Source organism: Haliaeetus albicilla, chromosome 10, assembly GCF_947461875.1.
Source record: "Haliaeetus albicilla chromosome 10, bHalAlb1.1, whole genome shotgun sequence".
In the NCBI taxonomy this organism is placed as follows: Eukaryota; Metazoa; Chordata; class Aves; order Accipitriformes; family Accipitridae; genus Haliaeetus; species Haliaeetus albicilla.
This window is the reverse complement of record NC_091492.1, coordinates 33,239,783-33,259,573: the sequence shown is the minus strand read 5'-3', so window position 1 is coordinate 33,259,573 and position 19,791 is coordinate 33,239,783. Positions and strand designations below refer to the sequence as shown.

General features: G+C 38.5%; 1 protein-coding gene across 3 annotated transcripts in view; it reads left to right on the top strand.

Moving 5' to 3' along the window:
- Positions 1-717: 717 nt before the first annotated feature.
- The window catches only part of SLC15A4 (solute carrier family 15 member 4), a 31,412-nt gene continuing 12,338 nt past the window's right edge, over positions 718-19,791 (top strand). For all 3 annotated transcript variants that reach the window (XR_011326640.1, XM_069794891.1, XM_009916225.2), the window contains exons 1-5: positions 718-1,291; positions 9,472-9,767; positions 10,639-10,807; positions 12,439-12,516; positions 17,219-17,387. Coding sequence is in view for 2 of the 3 variants with exons in the window: in XM_069794891.1 (XP_069650992.1) it covers positions 722-1,291; positions 9,472-9,767; positions 10,639-10,807; positions 12,439-12,516; positions 17,219-17,387 (1,282 nt within the window). In the remaining variant the exon portion in view is untranslated. The remainder of the gene's footprint in view (positions 1,292-9,471; positions 9,768-10,638; positions 10,808-12,438; positions 12,517-17,218; positions 17,388-19,791) is intronic.

The following is a 19,791-nucleotide window of genomic DNA, read 5'->3' as shown; positions in this document are numbered from 1 at the left end:
GCACGTTCACGTAGATATATATATATGTAAAATATTAATTTGGCGGGGACAGTCCTCACTTTTGCTTTCCCGACTGAGAAGCGCAGCAGCGAAACAAACAGCGTTTCTCTTTTGCCGTCGCCGTTATCGCTGGATAAACCTAAGGAGGCAGCGAGGGCTCTCGGGAAGCCAGCGCTGAACCCGTGTCGCTTACGAAGCCACACAGCTCCAGTTAATGCCCAAAACGTAACTCCCAGCCCGACGTAACGCAGGAAATAACCATAAAATCGATTATTCCCTGCTGCGGCCTCCCCCCCCTCCCCTCTTTACCCCGCCTGGCATCCTAATGAAAGCGGCGAGGGAAAACCTGCGGGGAGAAAGCTGCCGCCTCTCTTCCCCACGGAAGCTCCGCACGCCCGAGGTGCACCCACCCCTGGGCTCGGCTGAGCTCGGCCCCGGCGCTGAGGAGGGGCCCCGCGGCCCGCTCGGCCCGAGCGCCCGGTCCGGGCTGCCCTCACAGCCGGTACCTCCGAGCGGACCCACCCCGCAGCTTCCGGTCCGCCATGACCCGCCCCGTCTCGCCTCAGCCGCCACTCCCTGCGGCCCGGCCGCCCACGTGACGGCGCTGCCGGCGGAGCGACGGCCCCCTCAGCCAACGGCGGCGCGCCGTTCCCCGCCTGGGCGGGCCGGGCCGGGCCGGGCCCCGCCGCGAGAGCGCGGCCAAGTTTCCTCAGGCGCCGTCATGGAGGAGGCCGAGCCGAGCGAGCGCAGCCCCTTGCTGAGCAGCGGGGAACGCGGGCGGGCAGCGAGCAGCGCTTTTCACGGGCGGCGGCTGGCTTGCGCCGCCGTGCTGCTGGCCGAGCTGCTGGAGCGAGTGGCCTTCTACGGCATCACCTCCAACCTGGTGCTCTTCCTCAACGGGCCTCCCTACGGCTGGGAGGGTGCCCAGGCCAGCCAGGCCCTGCTGCTCTTCATGGGCATCACCTACCTGGTGTCGCCTTTCGGCGGCTGGTTGGCCGACGCCCTCCTGGGCAAGTTTGGCACCATCCTGCTCAGCATGGCGCTCTACCTGCTGGGCATGCTGGCCTTCCCTGTCATCGCCGCACCGCACACCCGCCAGGGCCTCTGCGGGGACATCCCCTTGTTCCCTGTAGAGAACTGCTCCTCTCCAGCGGCCAACGCCACCGTGGCACCTTGCTCCCAGGTGGGAGCCACCCGCTACTGTGCCACCGCCACCTTCGTTGGACTGGTCCTCGTGGGGCTGGGCGTCGGGTCGGTCAAGGCCAACATCACCCCTTTTGGGGCGGACCAGGTCAAGTATTATTTGGCAGCTGCCGAATCGTTTGTGGGTGCTGATCTGAACCAGGGGATGGCTGTCAGTCGTGCAGAGGGGCTTGCCTTGGTGGGGTGGACAGTGCGCCTACTGATTCACATCTCTGTCGGTGTTAAGTCTCAGATGGAATCAGATCATCCAGCTTTGTTCCCTGTGTAACGCAAGCTGTTAAGTTGTACCCTGTTTGGTGTAATTTTGGTGTCTGTGTGGTGTCAGATCTCTTATGACCCTTGGTTTCCTGGTAGCCCTGCCTTATGTGTGGTACCTGATTTGGCTAAGCCGTCACCATCTTGGGGAGTTGGGCTGAATACTTAATGGCCATTAAGTGGATTGTTAATTATCCTTCATTGCGGCATTTGTACCCACTTAATTTGATCTCAGAGCTCATCGGGTGAAATATCTGATATACATGTTAGCTTTGACAAGGATAACATGGGCCTTCTAGGGCAGTGGTCAGAGGCCTTTATCATCCTGTGATAAATGAAGGCTAGAGAACAAATAGTTTTTTATGCTTTAGGTATTCTCTGTGTACTCCAGTGCCCTTGAGTGGTATTTTTGTGCAGGCTAATGTTGCACCACATGATGGGTGGGAAGGTGCTCTCAGCGTGGTAAACATTACCTGTGCTGTTCTCACAAGGATACGTCCTGTCAAACGACCTTACTCAGATCCACTTCAGTGATATCATTCATTGGATCATCACTGCAGAACCAAGTGGCTTTACAGAAAATATTTGAGAGACGGCTCATAGTTCAGTATTAACTGGTATGCGCTGTTGCATGTATTTTTTTACAGTCTTACGCGAAGATAGTATGCTGACTGTGGATGTTGGAGTATAATTTCTGCTTTAAAAATTGAGAATTTCAGATGCTTAGATACTGAGCAGCTTTTCTAACCAAACTGTTCCTGATGACAAAGCAAGGAAAATACCTCCAATCCAGTTGCATGTCTGCTTACCAGACCATTGAGTTCTGGTTAGAGTAAATGCCATGAAATTCTTTGTGAGAGGTGGAATCTACCACAGTATCTTTGCCAAACATACCTCTGTTCTCTGTTGTGCAGTTTACATCTGACATTCTTTGGCCTTTCATATATTATAAATTCTGGAGTTCTGGGTGAAAGGCAGTATATAAATGTAAAACATTATTATAGCCTAGGATTGTGTGTCCCCCGTGTATTGGTTCTGTTTAAGCCAGCATAAGCCCATCAAGTGAAATAGCTTTAATATGACTTTATCTTGTAAGGTGTTTTTCAAAACTGACTGCTTATCCCCAGAACACTTTATGAACGTTAAATATAAGAGATAAATAATGGCAGGAACAGAGCAAAAGAAGAACCATTGCCAATGGAAGTGTAGCTGTTGTAGCTGGATTTTTTAAAGGCTTTCCCCCCAGGATTTCACAGAAGGCAGTTTTTGGCTAGGTTTGCAGATAATTCACAGTGATTTATGTAGGGTGAAGCAAAAGAAATACTCCTTTCTGGTTCATAATAATCAGTAGAGCTCTGCTGAGGACTGAATTTTTCCCCTTCTCTGTTCTTCTGGCTTATCTATTGTTAAATATACTACAGCATACCAGTTATCTTGTTGTGCAATTTTGGGCCCTCTTGGGTGCCTTCTCCTTCCATAGAAATGTAGCAAACTGCTGGGTAGATGGATATATATTGCTGAGAATAAAGTCTGTCTCCCAGAGTCACATTCTTGGGAGGCCAGAATACCATGCAAACATGTTTTGGCTGGATGTGGGCTGATACGATTTGTCCTCCTTCCCTTAAATACCAGACAAAGGAAAATATGAATTGTGTATCATGCACTTTAGCTGACATGAACCACCTTTCAGATATTGTTAACTACATTTTGTTGCAGATCTCCTAAAAATTACCATGTAATTTTTCAGTTTTAATGTATGATCTATACTTTGGGTAGAGAGCCCAAATATAATGAGGATTTTTTTATTTAGATGAAAAGAATCACTTTGTGGAAAATTGGAAACTAAATTCCAGTACTTACTTTCCTCTGAAGTTAAAAAGTTGTAGTTTCTTAATTTCTGTTAAATGGATGCTTTTAGAAGTGCTGTTACACGTGACTAAGTAGACAGTATAGAGTAACTTTTGTCAGTCAGCTTAGCAAAAAACCAGTTACTGCAAACTAGGTGTAGATCAGCTTTATTTAACTGTGTTTATAAGTAAGAGCCATTTTTTTAGAAGTTGCAGATTGATCCATCATACAGGTCTAAATCTGAACTGATGGTTCTTAGAATAGCGTTTATAATCATGTGGTATGTACAACCTGGCACTTTCCAGTTCCCTTTTTAAATGCATGTGTTTTGCAGTCACTTCCTGTTCTGTGTAGCAGTTTGTGACTTTTGGTAGTTAGGAAACAATATGACTATCCCTCATTATTGTGAAAGCTGGTTTAGCTTCAACACTGAAGCCAAAATTAGCAGTAGACTACTGATCTAGTATCAGCTATAATAATTGTTCTAATTATAGATTAAGCTGGTTTGGGGTTATGGTGATAGAGATGCTAGTTTTAAGCCACAGTATATCTTTCTGAATTGCTATCATAGTCATTAAATCTATCGGCCCATAAGCTGCCAAAAATCTTCTAGCTTTGCTATAACCGTTGTTGTTACATTAGCATCGTCAGAGGCAGGGTGCTATTCGAAATTGCTGGTGTAAAGATGGCTTTAGAGTGATTTTCAGCTGTATTTATTTTATTTATTTATTTGTAGAACTTAGATTTTACAGCCTCTGGGGAAGGATGGGGGACCTTGTATAAAGAATTGAAGGTCACTAACTGCAAATTACTTTTTGTTGTTGAACTTCTTAGGAGACTGTGGATGTCTAAGACTCTGCAGATAACGGTTTGAAAACTGAAGTTGTGGCATTCACATGGGCAGTACTTATTTGTTCTGTTTCTGACAGAAACAGAATAGATACGACACTAGAGAGAGGAAGCAGAGACTTGAAATGTGGATTGGCCAAATTATAGTACAAAAATTTGAAATTATGTAGCAACTAAGTAGTACTGTATAGCTCTGTTACTGAGCTTTCTCCAGATGCTCTCAAAGAATAACTGGTGTCTGTAGTGATGGACTACTAGAAGGTCAGAATTCTGTAAGAGTAAATTTGACTATGGAAAACTGTTGTCATTGTGCTTCCTTTGTAGGCTAAGGAGAAGGGCAAGCTTCTATGTTTTCATCCTTGCTCTGTTGTGTGGCTGCTTGCATAGTTGGCTAGGATAAGTTTGGCGGTTTTTGTTACATTTGCGACTTGTGACTGTCAGTCGATTGCAGGAACAAATGAAAACTGCTAATGTCAGTAACTTTTAAATAATCTTTTTCCTTTCATGTGAGTCAAATAGGAGGTCATAGCTTTGCATTTGTCATGCTGTGAAGAGGGAGAGAGAGAAGATTATGACATACTGGAACTCTGAAATGTTGGTGTTTAGGAAATACTTGAGATCATTGGCAGATGATGTCAGAAATCAGATGTCACAGCGGAATGGTATGCACCAGATAGGCACTAGCTGCAGCAAAAATAAGAAATCCTGTGGATAACCATTTCTTTGAAACTGACTTAGCTGTAGAGAGCTAGGGAACTACTTTGTGACAAAGCAAAGCATCTAAACACACTAACTATGGAGAAGCAGTGATGCTTGTATAGATTCCTGGCTATTTACAGAAGAATCAAGAGAGTCTAATAGAATCTTAATATTTGAGCTGTGTAATATTTTTGGTTTCAAGCTGTACAAACTGCTTTAGTTAGTGCTTGGATCATCTCCTAAGAAAGGTGTTGGTATTGAAAAATCCAGGGGAGGGTTAATTCAGCAAGTGATCATCTTTCTCCTAAGTCAGAATGAGGTCTAAGTGTCAACCTTAGGGACAGCTGTGCTGTGGAAGTTATTTATGATGACTTTTCATCAGGTGTTGTAACTAAAGAAATAGTTACTCTTTCTCTCTTTGTTTTAGTTACATTTAAAATTTTGGTCTCGTTGTAAGGTGTTAACCTTATATCCTAAATGAGTTCAGAGTATCGCAGTGCAGAGTTACACAGCTGATGGTGTCTGAAAGTGGCTGTAAATAACCTAATGATTACATGATTCCCATAACATAGTGCACTGAGAATTCTTTATCGTGAAAACTGTGGTTCTAAGTACGTCATCTGACCACGATCAGTCTGATACGTGTTTTGCATTAGAAGTCTTGATTTTGAGAACTATTGCTTTACTATTTTGAAATCCAGTGCTCTGTAGGTCCCAGTTATAAAACTCAGAATGTCACTGTGCATTTCTTTCTGCATTTGGATTAACTATATGTAAAGGATAGTTATCGGATATATAAAAAAGCCACCTTTTGGGCTGTAGAAAAATCAAGTGTTAGGTTAGATTTTCTTTTGCAAAAGTTATGTTAGATGCCTTGAAAGTAGCAAGATTATTTTATTTCCTCTTTAGAGGCCCACCTGAATGCAGGCAGCATTGACGTGTGACCAAGGACCGACAAAGCAGCTGTGGCCAGAAAGCTTAGAGTTGCTCATTTCCTTCATTTCTTTGTTGGTGGCATTTTTAGGTGTGGGGTTTTTGTTTAGTTGGGGGGGGCAGTAAGGAGGGTTTGGGGGTTTTATTTTGTTTGCTGGCTTTTTTTTTTTTTTCAATTAAAATTTGCCCTATAGTTTAAAAGAGAAAAATTCAGGGCAATTGGGATGCTCCTTGTATGGTACAGTAGGTCATTCTGTATTTTTATTGAAGTAAAAGCACTACTGGATTGTTCCTTAGTGTTCTTGAAGAATGATGTGCTGTCCCATTTAGTAGGGAAAAAAAACTGTGTAAGGTTTGAAGAATGCAGAACAGTGAACCAGAGACTCAGGACTGGATTTTATGCAGTGGGAGGTGATCTAAATAAGTGACAGCTGTCCAATATTGGCAAATTCTGTGGAAGATGTCTGAATCTGAGCTCATCTGCAAAACCACATGTTGCCTAGAGCAAATAAATTGTGTGTACTAGATACTTGCTAATGATAATTCGAGTCAGGGCACCTTTGAAACAGCTTTACTACAGTGTTTTCGTTCAGTGATAGGAAGCCTTGCACTCTAGCCGCGGCATTTTGCTGATAATTGTTTGCATTTTCCTATTGTAAGGAGTTTGACTAAAACATGGTAAATCTAAGGAGGTGATGTTTTTCATACCTTTTAGGCACTACTACTGTTTTTAAGCTGTTTTGTTGTGATGGGGACAACATCTTTTACATGTACCTATGTACCTTTTACATGTTTGACTTTCAGTGCAGGGATGTGGCACCCTTAGCTCACAAGATAGATTCAATCTAGGACCCACACCATACTTGTGCCATTTATGTGCATCATTTTCCTGCTGCAGTTGCTGGTAGGATGTTTAGAATATAATGGAGCTGGTGTGCTGGTACCACAAGGAGAGTGCTGCTATGCTTGAGCACAGATGAAATTGAGCGGAGGGAGTGATAGATATTTCTTTCTGCTTGGGTGATTGAAAATAATGCAGACATAAGGGGGAAAAGGAGAATTCCTGCAGTTTTCTGAAAAATACTTGTCCTTGATAAAAATAAAATAATAAAATTATAACATGTTTTTTTTCTTCTTGGCCCCTTATTAAAATATAGTGTCTACTTATAAACCAATCTATTTTGTGCTGTCACACAGCTCAAGTAATAACCAACAGGGGGAAACTTGGAGTAGTCCACTGTAAATGTAATATAGCTAATATTTAGGGCAGCTGATGTGATGTTTGAAAAGAACTAAAAGGATTACCTTTTAACTCTACTGTGTTTTCTGGTTGTGGTAAGACGACATCTTCATAGTTCTTCCACTTTGACAAGACATTCCACCAGGTAGTTCAGTGTGATTTTTATTATGTTATTAATGTTTGTCAAAAAAATGCCATAGTGGCATTTCAGATGTGGCTGTGATGTGATTTTTAGTGCTTATATGTACTTTGATAAGGAAGGAGAAAATGGATTCTTTTCGTTGTAAGTCTGGTGTGCCTGTCCCTTGAGCATTGCATTCCTTTTTGGTCATTGTTTCAAAAAGGATACTGGAGATGGAGAAGGAAGTTTCAGAGAAGGGCCACAGACATGGTTAGTAGTTTCCATGCGAGGAATCATGAAACAGTCTACAACTTCCTGGCAAGGCAGCTTAGAAGGAAGGTGTGATAGTGGTTTGTGGAAATAAAGGATGGGGGAGAGAGGCAGAAATGGACCAGGGATGGAATAAAGCTCAGCTGTCTTCTGTTGTTTCCTGGAAGTAGGTAAAATGAGTGGGGCTAGTACAGGGCAGGTTCAAAACAGGCAGAGGTGGTTCTTCCCAGGGTGTAATTAGCTGGGGAGCTCTTTGCCACAGGATATTATGGATTCTAAAAGCTGACCTGAGTTCAGAGGCAGGCTGGACAAGTTCATAGAGAGGAGATCTGCTGCATTTGTCAAGTAGGTAGAAGCCATCCTTGGTTCAGGAAGTTTCTTGGGAGCTAATGGTTGGAGGCTGGGATAATACTTGATAGAAGTATCACACTGTGCTTGCCCTGTTCTTACCTGTATCAGTTTGCTTTCATCTCCCAGCTTTTCTTTGCATAGACATGAGCAAGGTAATTTGTAAGAGGGAGGGTGGGAAGTCGTCTTCCTTGCAGAAATTATAAGAGAACTGAGACTTTATGATGAAGAAATGGAAATTTCATAGAATAGTTTGCTAACTCTTTACATAAGTTGGAGCACTGTGTTTATGATGTAATTGTTTGCTAATATCCTGCTGCTGTTTGGGGTTTAGAAGGAATTCCTAGGTTGATACACTACTACAGGTGATGACTGTTAAAATTAGGAAATGAGTACCAGGTTGAAACTAGAAAGGGTTTAGGCTCCAAGATTGTATTTGACATGTTAACAGACCTACCTGGATGCCTAACAATGCTATTAACTATGCATAGGAGTAGATGCTTTAATATTTCTTTTGTTAGCCTTGGTTAAATGATACAGATGGGTTTGTGCACCACTGAGAAACTTGAAGCAGAACTTAAATCAGAACTGACAATGTTAAAAACTTATTTCAAGACATAGCTTGCTTTTCATACTGCAAACTAAACACAGATCTTTTGAAGATCTGGCAAATGAGGAAGGGAAACTTGCAATTAGAAGTCAAAAACAACTGACTTGGCAAGACTGGTGCATGGCACTGACTTGCTAGTCACTGTTAATGGTCTTTCAGTCATAAAACAGTGACAAATATGGTATTATGATTTTTTCTACAGACTAGTTGATCTTTTTAATGTATTTCAAATATTAACTTGCAAAATTTCTCTTACATCACATCTTATGGGTGATGCTGGGTTCCTGTGACTTAGTTACAAAATGTGGGGTGACTTATGGTAGGCAATGCAGATTAAAGAGTGATGGTGAAAACTATACAGGATAATTCTATAAACAGGGTTGTCTTTACTTTCACTGGAGAGACATTGAGCGCTTCAAACAGAAAAATAGCACTATGAACAGTGCTGACTTAATAGAGGGATAAATGTTCACAGGGACCTTGTGACATCTCAGGCAACCCAAATTTAATATTTTTTTTTTAAAGGTCAAAATGGCAAGTCTTCAATTTATGTTCTGATGAGAGGCATTAGGACTCTGTTAAAAGTTAAATTTGTGTTTTAATTACCAAGTAGTCATTTGAGGCTTAGAAAATGGAATACGGTTAACTTATTGTGTATACAGTTGGAAGAAACAATTGTTGCAATACTACTAATATATTAATTTTTAGGTAGCTTAATTTATTTTTTTTTAGTAAAAAAATAATTATTTCAACTTCTTTGGACTATGGGGTGTTAATCTGAGTGAGTTTTTTGTAGAGAAATGACCAAATGAGAGACAATGCAGTAGAAATAATGGCCTGTATGGGGAAGCTATGTAGTTCAGTATTGTATGGCCTTTTTATCCCTATGCTGATCTTCAACAAGGTCACTGATATAGTGGGGTAGCTCAGTAGGGTGTCATTTCATCAAATACATGCTAAACCCAAAACACGTAAATCATTTCAGTGTGACTCTAAATTAAACGTAAGCTCTTCATGCATTGAACCTGATTGAATTCTAATAAACAGGCTTCGTTTTCTTCAGAAGTTGAATGACTTGTTTTTAATCTTTTCCAGGTCAAAGATCGGGGTCCAGAAGCCACAAGAAGATTTTTTAATTGGTTTTATTGGAGCATTAATTTGGGAGCTATTCTCTCTCTAGGAGGCATTGCATACATTCAACAGAATGTGAGCTTTGTTATTGGATATAGTATCCCAACAGTTTGCATTGGGATTTCATTCATGGTTTTCTTATGTGGTCAGAGTTTCTTCATCACAAAACCGCCTGATGGTAGTGCCTTCACAGACATGTTTAAAATTCTTGCATATTGTTGTTGCTCAAGAAAGAGACATGTGGAACATTCAACTAATAGGTTTGTAATGAGCTCTTTTGTATAGTCTGAATTCAGTGAATCAGCCTAAGAGTTGGAACTAGTTAGTTCAAACTAGCTGGCAGTAAGTCACACTAGAGAATACACTAGAATGTGCATTTTTGCTTTGAGAACTGGAACTGGAAAATTGGAGTCCTGGAGATATTTTCTGGGAGTTCTGGGATGAAAGAGAGGCACATTTTGGGATCACTGGATCTCCATGCTGCAAGATCAAGTCTGCTGTTTTCAACTGAATGCGATGTCTTGCCAGTTCAGAGTTTCTGAAAGTGTAACATAACCTAAGTATGCTGCTTTTAAGCATTATCTAACTTTCTTCTCTGCTTAGATATGTTTATGGGATGCCTTCTGATTTGAAAAACACTATCATCTGCATTTAATGTTTTAAGTGGCTTGATGGGCAGCCAAGATGTGTACTGGCTTTTTGCTTTCCAAATGGTTACTCCACTCTTAAGAGATGCCCATGGAATACTGGTAGCTGAATTTAGTCACTGATGATAAGAGATGTCAGGTGCCTCCTCTGCAACGGGCTTTCATGTATTCAGATTGCAAAACAATTCAATGAATTAGAATAACCTGTATTTCGTGATACATTTTCTTAAGTTTTGCATATTGCAGTACCAGTTATTTATTTGGGGGGGTGGGGTGGGATAAAGAACCCTTTATAATGGAAATTTTCAGCTTGTGCTTTTTCACCTGCTGATGATCGATTCTGGCCTAGCTGTTTTGCTGTAACTTACATGAGTAACTTATTTTGGAAAGGTATGAGCTTTTTATAATGAAGTGTCACAAGATTGCCAGTTATGTCAGTTTTTTTGTTGTTGTTTAACTAAACATTTCAAATTCTTTTCAAAAGCGAAGGCCAGGGAGTACTTCAGCAACCTCGCAAACAAAGCCTGTTTGAGATGGCCAAGCTGTCTCGTGGGGGCCCATTCAGAGAAGATAAAGTAGAAGATGTGAAAGCTCTCGTCAAGATTATCCCTGTCTTTTTGGCTTTAATACCTTACTGGACAGTGTATTTTCAAGTGAGTAGTTCCAAATGGTTACATTTTTATTTTACATGTCTAAAAAAACATAAGTTCTAATTTAAGGACTGTAACTCCCTCACCTCCCAGTTGCATTTGAAAGGTCTTGGGGTGCTAGCATTAAGTTGCAGTTCTGAGTCTGTGTTATAAACCTAACTCCTGTCTGAAAATTACCTTCCAGAGCAGTTACCTGGAGGAAACGCACAAAAGCTTTCAGGGGGAAACTGTTCTATAACGTTTACTTGCAGTTAGCGTTCAGTAGCTGTGATTCTAATGATGAATATTGAAAAGGATTTTTCAGAACTCTGTTATTGACAGTTTGACTTGTTTAATACCCATGTGTTCAATAACGTTAGCTACTTGTCTTTCACACACCTGGGGTTGCATCTCAGGAGTCATTTTAATAATATTATGTTAGCAAAAATAATGCTGTGTGACGGTAGCTTCTTCTGAATTTTTTTATTTCCTACATAAAATTGTTGTGGAAAACTGTATTAGCTTACCAATTGTCGTGGTTTAACCTCAGCCAGCAACTAAGCACCACGCAGCTGCTCGCTCACTCCTCCCCCACCCAGTGGGATGGGGAGGGCAATCAGAAAAAAAAAAAGGAAAACTCGTGGGTTAAGATAAGAACAGTTTCATAACTGAAATAAAATATTATAATAATAGTAATGAAAATAACAAAAAGAGAGAAATAAAACCCAAGAAAGACAAGTGATGCACAGTGCAATTGCTCACCATCTGCTGACTGATGCCCAGCCAGTCCCTGAGCAGTGATCCCCCTCCCGGCCAACTCCCCCCAGTTTATATACTGCGCATAACGTCCTATGGTATGGAATATCCCTATGGCTAGTTTGGGTCAGCTGTCCTGGCTATGCTCCCTCCCAGCTTCTTGTACCCCTGCTTGCTGGCAGGGCATGGGAAACTGAAAAATCCTTAACTTGGGATAAGCACTATTTAGCAACAACTAAAACATCAGTGTTTTATCAACATTATTCTCACACTAAATCCAAAGCACACTGTACCACTTACTGGGAAGAAAATTAGCTCTATTCCAGCTGAAACCAGGACACCAGTATGCCAAAGTATCTAATTTCACATTTTTTCTGGGGGCTTTTTCATAAACATGAAACTTACCCTGAAGTTGTGAGATGAAAAATGGCTACTAAGAATACTTTCAAATAATATTTTGACTTAATAATAAAAGAGAAAACAATATCATTAAAATTATAATTAAAACATAACAGTTGTACAAATTAATGTATCTTAAATATTGTGCTCTGTTTCATCTTGCAGTTGATTCAGGTAGGTCAGGGTAAGTAGTCTAGATTTCAATTTAATTCCTTTCTAGTTCTTCTGTTTTAGTGAGATGAATTAGGATAGTAAATATGTTTTGGGGGAAAAATATGCAGAAATTGTTTTAAAGTCACATGAATGATTCTTTGTGCTTTTAGTAACAATAAACGTAACAATTAAAAAAATCTTGCCATGTTCTAACAATAATTCTTTTTTTTTTTCCTATATTAGAACTTTACCTCTGGTATAATCTTTGTTAATTATTAAAAATGTAAAAATATCTTGCTCTTGGTAGTCCTTGTCCAAGTAATCCAACTCATCTTTCCTAATGCTAGATGCAGACAACATATGTATTGCAAAGTCTCCATCTGAAAATTCCTGAAATATCAAATGACACCAACTCTATTCATACGGTAAGCAGGGCAAAATAAGTGAAAAGTATGTCGTCTTTAGATGAAATGCAAAATAAGTAAGTATTGTATAAAAATTCCAGGAAGTTAAGGTAGTGACTAAGGGGAATTGATGGCCACAGACATTGGGCATTTAGACATGATGCATAATACAGAGATTTTGGCATACCTACAGGTATATGGAGTTCATACCATCCTGTTTTAAATGTATTCAGATAACTTTCACTGCTTTAATTAAGAGTGTCTTTATCCTTCAGTGGACAAAGTATGATCTTTGAAGAAAGCTTATAAATCTACATGCCCTAAGTTTTCAAAGTTGGAAGTAGTACAGAAGCATTTCTACAAACTCAATAGGAATACCCACACTTAACTGAAACATTAGTATTTGCAAATTTGGAATCTGAGATACATTTGTAACTTTATACTGCTTTATCAATATTCATGTTAGCTTGAGTCAGTTTAGCATATTGAAGGAAGTTGTTCAATGTTTTTCGAGAAAGGCTGGCATCACACAATTGCAGAAACAGTACTGAGAAGTAAAAAAGTATGAATGTAAGTAATTAACAGGCTTACTAAATGTTCTTTTAAAATTAAGTTTCTTCTGTTTTATTTAAAATTAATATCAGTAAGACAGAATGGCTTCAGTCTTTTTTTTGCAGATCAAAACTAAAAAATGCTTGTACTTAATTTTTCTTTGAACCTGCTTGAAAACTGAGCTGCTTCTGAATCACAGCTGAAGGCTTTATGGAAGTTAGTGATACTGGCAAAGTACGACTTCTAAACCAATCAAATGCTAGTTACTTATGTTTACACAGATAAAAAAGCTAAAGAAAGAGTAGTCTGAGACTTCTTCTCTTAAATGCATGCCATCAACATAAGGATCTAAAGCAAATTTCCTCAACCGAGTTCTCAGTTTTTGTATTTTTTTTTGCATAGCTTTTGGGCATGGAAAGCCACTGCCACTTTCACTTCAAGGTTCAGTTTTGTGGTGTTTGAGATGCATGTTCATTTAAAAATAAGATATTTTCTTGTTTAAAAATTCTAATTAGTCTGAGACTTCTGTTTTAGTTATATCAATTTTAATTCTGGACTACGTTCAATGTGGTTGGGTTTTTTTTAGCATATACCTAATTCTACTTTAGTACAGGTCAATACATTTACATTTTGATATGTAACCTGTTTTGCTCTTTTCATTGAGCTTTTCACATTTCTTTATTGCTTGCATATGAAAGGGGACTCAGATTTTTCTGTTATTATGAGCCACATGACTGTCTTGTTAGAACATTGTCATTGTTGGAATAGAGAAGTGGATTTTCTTCCCTCTAACAAAGTGCACACAGGACTTCAGAGTCCCATTGTCAGTCTGAATATTAAAAATAAAAATACTGTCAGTCTGAATATTAATTGTGTAGAAATGAACATGGAGCTTTGGTTATCAAACTGAGCTTTCCTCACTGCCTTTCTGGGTGTTAGAATTGGTTTGAAGTTTAAGTAGAGAGTTACGTTTAATTAAATTAGTTAAAAAAAAAAGGGGGGGGGTTCATTGTTTTTGCTGAAAAGGCTTTAAAACACCACTCATGCCCTGTATCCACTTTTTCTAACTTAAAAGTGTGGCTTTAAAAGTTAGTTACCTGTTTTTAGTGTTTACTTAAAGTATGCAGAATTTGAGGCAAGGATAATGGAACAATGATCCTAGTCCGTCTTGATACTTCTAAATAATAATTTTCTATCTTGCATAACAGTGACTGGTTCTTTTTTCTGCAGTGCATCAGTTGTGGTGTTCTTGTTTTATTTTGAAATACTTTGCTGTGATTTAACAGCATTAACAGCATAAGTCAAATAAGTTAATTTGATTTTTGCTAGCTTCCTTGGTATGTGGTCTACCTGAAGGATGGTGACCTGCAATCTACATTATGTAGGTAGTATCTTTGAACGCAATTCTGACTAGTGTGGTTTCTCCAAAGGGAAGTGATTTGAGGTAATTAAGAAAAGGAGCAGTAATATAAAATTATATGTGAGCAGTATTGTACCTTATCAGGTCTAGGTTTTCCTTAAGCTCTTCTAGGCGCCACTGCCCAATACTAATAACGACATATTTCCTCTTGATATAAAGAGTGAAATATGTGTATGCCCTTTTAATTTGCAGGCTCCTGATAGAGTAGAAGATGGAAAAGCAAACAAAAAAAAACCCAAACCAAGTGATTGATTGTATGAACTACAGCAGTGCCAGAGGCATTTGGTATTTCTCTTCTTTCTTATCAGATTCAGTCATGACAAAAAATTCCTACATCCTTCACTCTAATTACACAAGTCAGTCTTTGTACAAACTGTTACACAGGTTCATGCTGGTGTGATATTTGAAGCAAACGAAAAGGTGAATGGGAGAGTGAGGGAAATTGACAGTTTTAAAGTTTTGCAAAATATTTCTAAATAAGCAAGAATTTGACTAACTCAGCAGAATTCACTGTGCATTTTTCAAAGTATGTGAAGGTTGCTAAGCAATGTATGTAACCTTATGTATCAAACTGCTGAATGTTTTTATATAGGCAAACCAGCTTATTATTCCATTTTCAATTCTATGATCTTGAAATGCCTGGGAAATGTTAAGGGGAGGTTAGGATGAATTCAGTTTTACCATCATCATCGTAACTTCTTGGGATTGGTAAACTATGAACCAGAAAGCATTTGCCTGAGTTCTTTGGAGAACTGCAATGACAACTATAAAGCAGAGCAAGAAAACAATAATATTTTTAATGACTGTTGTTACAACATGTCTGCATGCAGAGAGTGCTAAAAATGTGCCACATACGTACACTAATGCTAGTTGGAGATTCTGACAAAGCTGGATATGGACACAACTTGATGTCAATCAAGGACTTGGTGCTCTTGGTGCAAACTCCTATGAAGGTGCCAACTCCTGCTTAGATTATGAAGAGCTAAAGGTTCACATTTTGCTAAGTCTTGTTTTTGTAGTTTGTCATCATCTCAGCCACGTCTGTCATCTGTGTCATCATCTGCAGTAAGAGATGCATGCCCACACTGTGTTAGAGGCTGAGGGGTTTTGAGATCCTTGCAGTGGTTGAGATTTGTAGCCTTAGGGGAATCTGGTTGTCTTCCTCTGTTACTGTGGCCATAGCTTTAGGTTGTCACAGGCCCCTTGGTCATCTCTGGATAATCTCTAGAAAAATATTCATCTGTTCTAACCTTGAGTTTCAATACACAGAAACAGTTTAGTATCAAAAACTGAATCTGCATCAGAAACACTTAGATCAAGCAGTGCTTGTATTTTGGGTCAAAGAGTCAGTGCGATGCATCATATGGTATCCCACTGTTCCAAATACAGTTTTAAAAAATATCCCCAAACCAGAACATTTTTATAAATCTTCCTGTACTCTCTTGGTTTGTTAGCTCAGAAGAGATGCTAAATATCATTAAGCTTGGTAGAAGTTGTCTCATTCATACAGACGAGAATCTTACTGTCAATTACTGAATCTTGCACATGAGAAAGGATGCACATATTACACCATACTCTTGTTCCATTTGACAAGTGTAATTTAATTTTAATTGAATTTTGTATTGCATTAGTAAAACTCTTTCTACTGTTCTGTGGCATATTTCTGAAAGTTCTAAGACTAATAATAGAAGATCTACAGAACATGGCTATTAACATTTTTCGTGACTGAAGTAGAAAAAAAGTTTAATTCTGTCAGACTAGAGTATGTCACTGGAAGCAAAATAGTAGAGACTACTTAATTGCATTAAATCACTTGCTGACTTGTGTGCCAGTAATATTGACTTTGAATGCTTTTAAAAATGTATCTTGGGGTGTATTAATTTAAATAATCTGCACAATTTTGTTTACTAGATTTGAGTGGTACAATCAATCATTCCTCAGACAAGTGTTCTATGACTAAAAAAATCTTAACAGCAGAAAAGCTCCCAAAGGATAGTGATTTTCTCCATTAAACAAGTTTCAGGATGTATGCAGAAAAACTCAGATGATGTGATAACGCTAATGGCTATTTCATCTTTCAAAAGGAGTTCATATAGTTTTAGTTAGATAGTTAACTTTTGTTTTAACAAAAATTAATTCAGAGTAAGGACCTAAAATATAAGCCCTCTGGAACTTAGAAATCTTATAAAAAAAATCCTTTGCAAAATATCTTTGCCAAGTTCTACATTTTGGTTTTTTAGAGCACTCTCTTCATCTGCCTGATAATTTTCTTATTCCTCATTTTCCTTGGAACTATGTGTAGTAGTATTTGCTTTTGTGAAAAGAACCTTTTTGCTCTGAATACTTGAAGTTGTTCAGTCGCAGCAGAAAGCTCCTCCAACCCTGCCCTCCCCCTGCCCAAAAAACCCCCAAAACCAAAAAAACCTGCAAACCAACACCCACCTCAGCACAGCTGGAGGCGCATCTTGAAAGTGAGAATATGCAATACTGTTGGAGTTACTATGGTGAGGAATCATTTGTGCTTCAGAGCTAACAGAATTATGAACTGCCAAATTAAATGAAAACCTGAATAGCTGAGTGTTTTCCTCAGCTTTTACACGCTATTATTTTTCTTTGCACAGTGTCTATCAGTGTGCTGTGGTTTCTTTTGGATCTCGGTGTTCCATCAAAAATACTTTTTCCTTTGTAAAATAATAGTAAAAATCAACCCTTAAGTATGAAATTGCTAACTTAAGTCATCTATCCTGTCAGTTTCCAGCAGCCTGGTTGACTATGTTTGATGCGGTGCTTATTCTGATCCTAATACCCTTAAAAGATAAATTGGTGGACCCCATTTTAAAGAGGAATGGCTTGCTCCCATCCTCACTGAAGAGGATTGCGGTTGGAATGTTCTTTGTAATGTGTTCTGCATTTGCTGCAGGTAAGAAAACAACTTTGCGACTTACATAGTTATTTATTCAGCTAGTTGCAACAGGATTTTTTAAAAACCTTTGTGAATATTAAATTCAAGATTATTCAGAACTCTCTTTCATGGGATAGTCAGAATGCAACTGCATGGATGCATTTCCCACAATGAAAGAGATTTTTATCCAAACACTTACTAAACTGTTTTGAATGTTTGTAATAAAATTGGACCATTTTTCCTGCCTGAAACAGACTTCGAGTATACCTTTTAAAACCAACTTGTTGAGGTTTTCACATACAGTGTTACTTTCTAGTATGGTTGGTAGAGGAGAACTGTTTGGTTTTTGACTGTATTTTTTTCAACAGATGCTTTAGCTTCATGATCAGTGTTTGGGTTGCCTGGATAAAGTGTCCAGAGTTTGGATATCAGGCTGTTAGTCTTCTTAAAATAAACTTTATGGTATTGTGGAAGTCCATGTTGTCTGATTTATTAACAATTTATCTTGTAGTTGAAAATGTATTTATCCTGAAAAACAAATTAGTTCAGAAATAAGTATGTTCATTCATACAGTCTGACTTCCAAATATTAAAAAAAGTGAAATGTTACCTAAAATGCTTTCCCTTTATCTGAAATAATAAAGTTAGGTTATGGCTGAACAAGAGTTTCCTCCCGCTTTGGTTTTTTTCTCCCCTACCTTAATGTTCCCTAATGTTTGGGAATTACTGTACTGTAAAATAGCTTAGCTATAGCATGAAAAGAAAAAGATGGCAACTCTGGTCAAACCATAAATCAGCTGCTTTTGAGAAGATTTAAAGTTGTTAAGCACTGCTGATGTGGAACTGCACATCTCTGAGCAATGCTTCATAGAACCTATAGCCTTCACCTAGTATCACCGTAATGAATATATTGATAAAGCATTATAGCATTAAATAAATTAATTTCAGCACTTGTAATCTCCTATATTTTAGAGAGAGGGACACTTTATATGGCTATTAAGATTTCTCTCAATGAGAGAGATAATTACCTTATTAGGCCAAGGTCACTTTGTATATGGGCAAGAAAAGTTCTTAAAGCAAAGTCATTTAAACTTAAAATAGGAATGTTTCTCTTATTCCCTGTTACTTAGGACACAGCTAGCAGCAAAAGAAGATGATGTAAAACAGTTAAATGTCAGCTCTTTAAATAGAACCTGCTGGCTCACATACAAGTGAATTCAAAACCAGCAATATCTATCTTTATTAATACTGGGGAAAAAAAGCATATCAAGCTATTATAGCTGAGTTGGAGAATGGGTTCTTATAGCCGAATTCTTAAAAATTTCAAATGGCTTCTTGTTTCCTATTCACCTACAAATGTAACATATGATTTTGTTGGTTTGATCCTCCCCTAATTCTTCCACAGTAGAAACTGAGAAGGTGAATTCTTTAGGTGGTTATCTGCAATCCAGTTGGAAAGTTTAACCTTTTGGAGTAACTTAACATCCCTTCATCATAACATGAATTTAAGAGCTTCAGTTGCAACAAATTTGGGGCATAGGAAACTTTATTTCTAGCAGGGTTGAAATCTTCTGTTGGTTTATAAGTTTCATAATTTTTTTTTCTCATTAAATGATATTTATAGAACCCATATTTTAATATTCTTAAAATAAACATTACTTCCAGCCATTTCTGCTTTAGAGAGAGATGCTGATTAAAATCTTAAACATATGAAGATGTTAATATCTTAACTTGCAATCTTGGAAGTATCTTGATTTGTTTGTGCCATATTTCCATTTTAACCTACTTATCTAACTGGCATTAGTTGTGGACACTACTTAGGCTGCCTATTAGATTGTTTAGATTATTTTAAATATCTTATAAACTGTGTGAGAATACAACTGATTAGATTTAATGAACATCTGCTGTGCTTCATGCATTTTATTGTAAATTCTGAGCAGCAGTATTTAAGGTTATTCGACTGGTAAATCTACTTCATTTATAGAGTTTGAATAATTATAGCAAGAACTCAAGATTCTTTATTCTTACAGTTTTAGTAGTTAAAACTTGAAGCTTGTCTATCAAAGTTTAAGAAAGAATCAATAGATTCTAGATTCTGAAGTACTCAGCTTTGAAGATAAATTTATGGCAAAGTTTGGTATATTATAGTTATGCTCCTATGTGGTTGAATGCCTCCTAAGTCTGTTTTTATGCTGTGAAGAGTTATCAAACACAATAAGGATCACTAGATGTTTTGAGGTGCAGTAATTTTGTGTTGAATGTGTATGAATGAAATTATGCCTGAATTCATAGCTGACTGTACTGCTTTGTTTACATTTTAATTAAGTTCCACTCTAAAATGTTTATCAGCTATATTAAAACCAAAACATCAAGAAATGCAGCTTTGTTTTAATTACATCAGCTGTTCATAGTTCAGAGGGCAC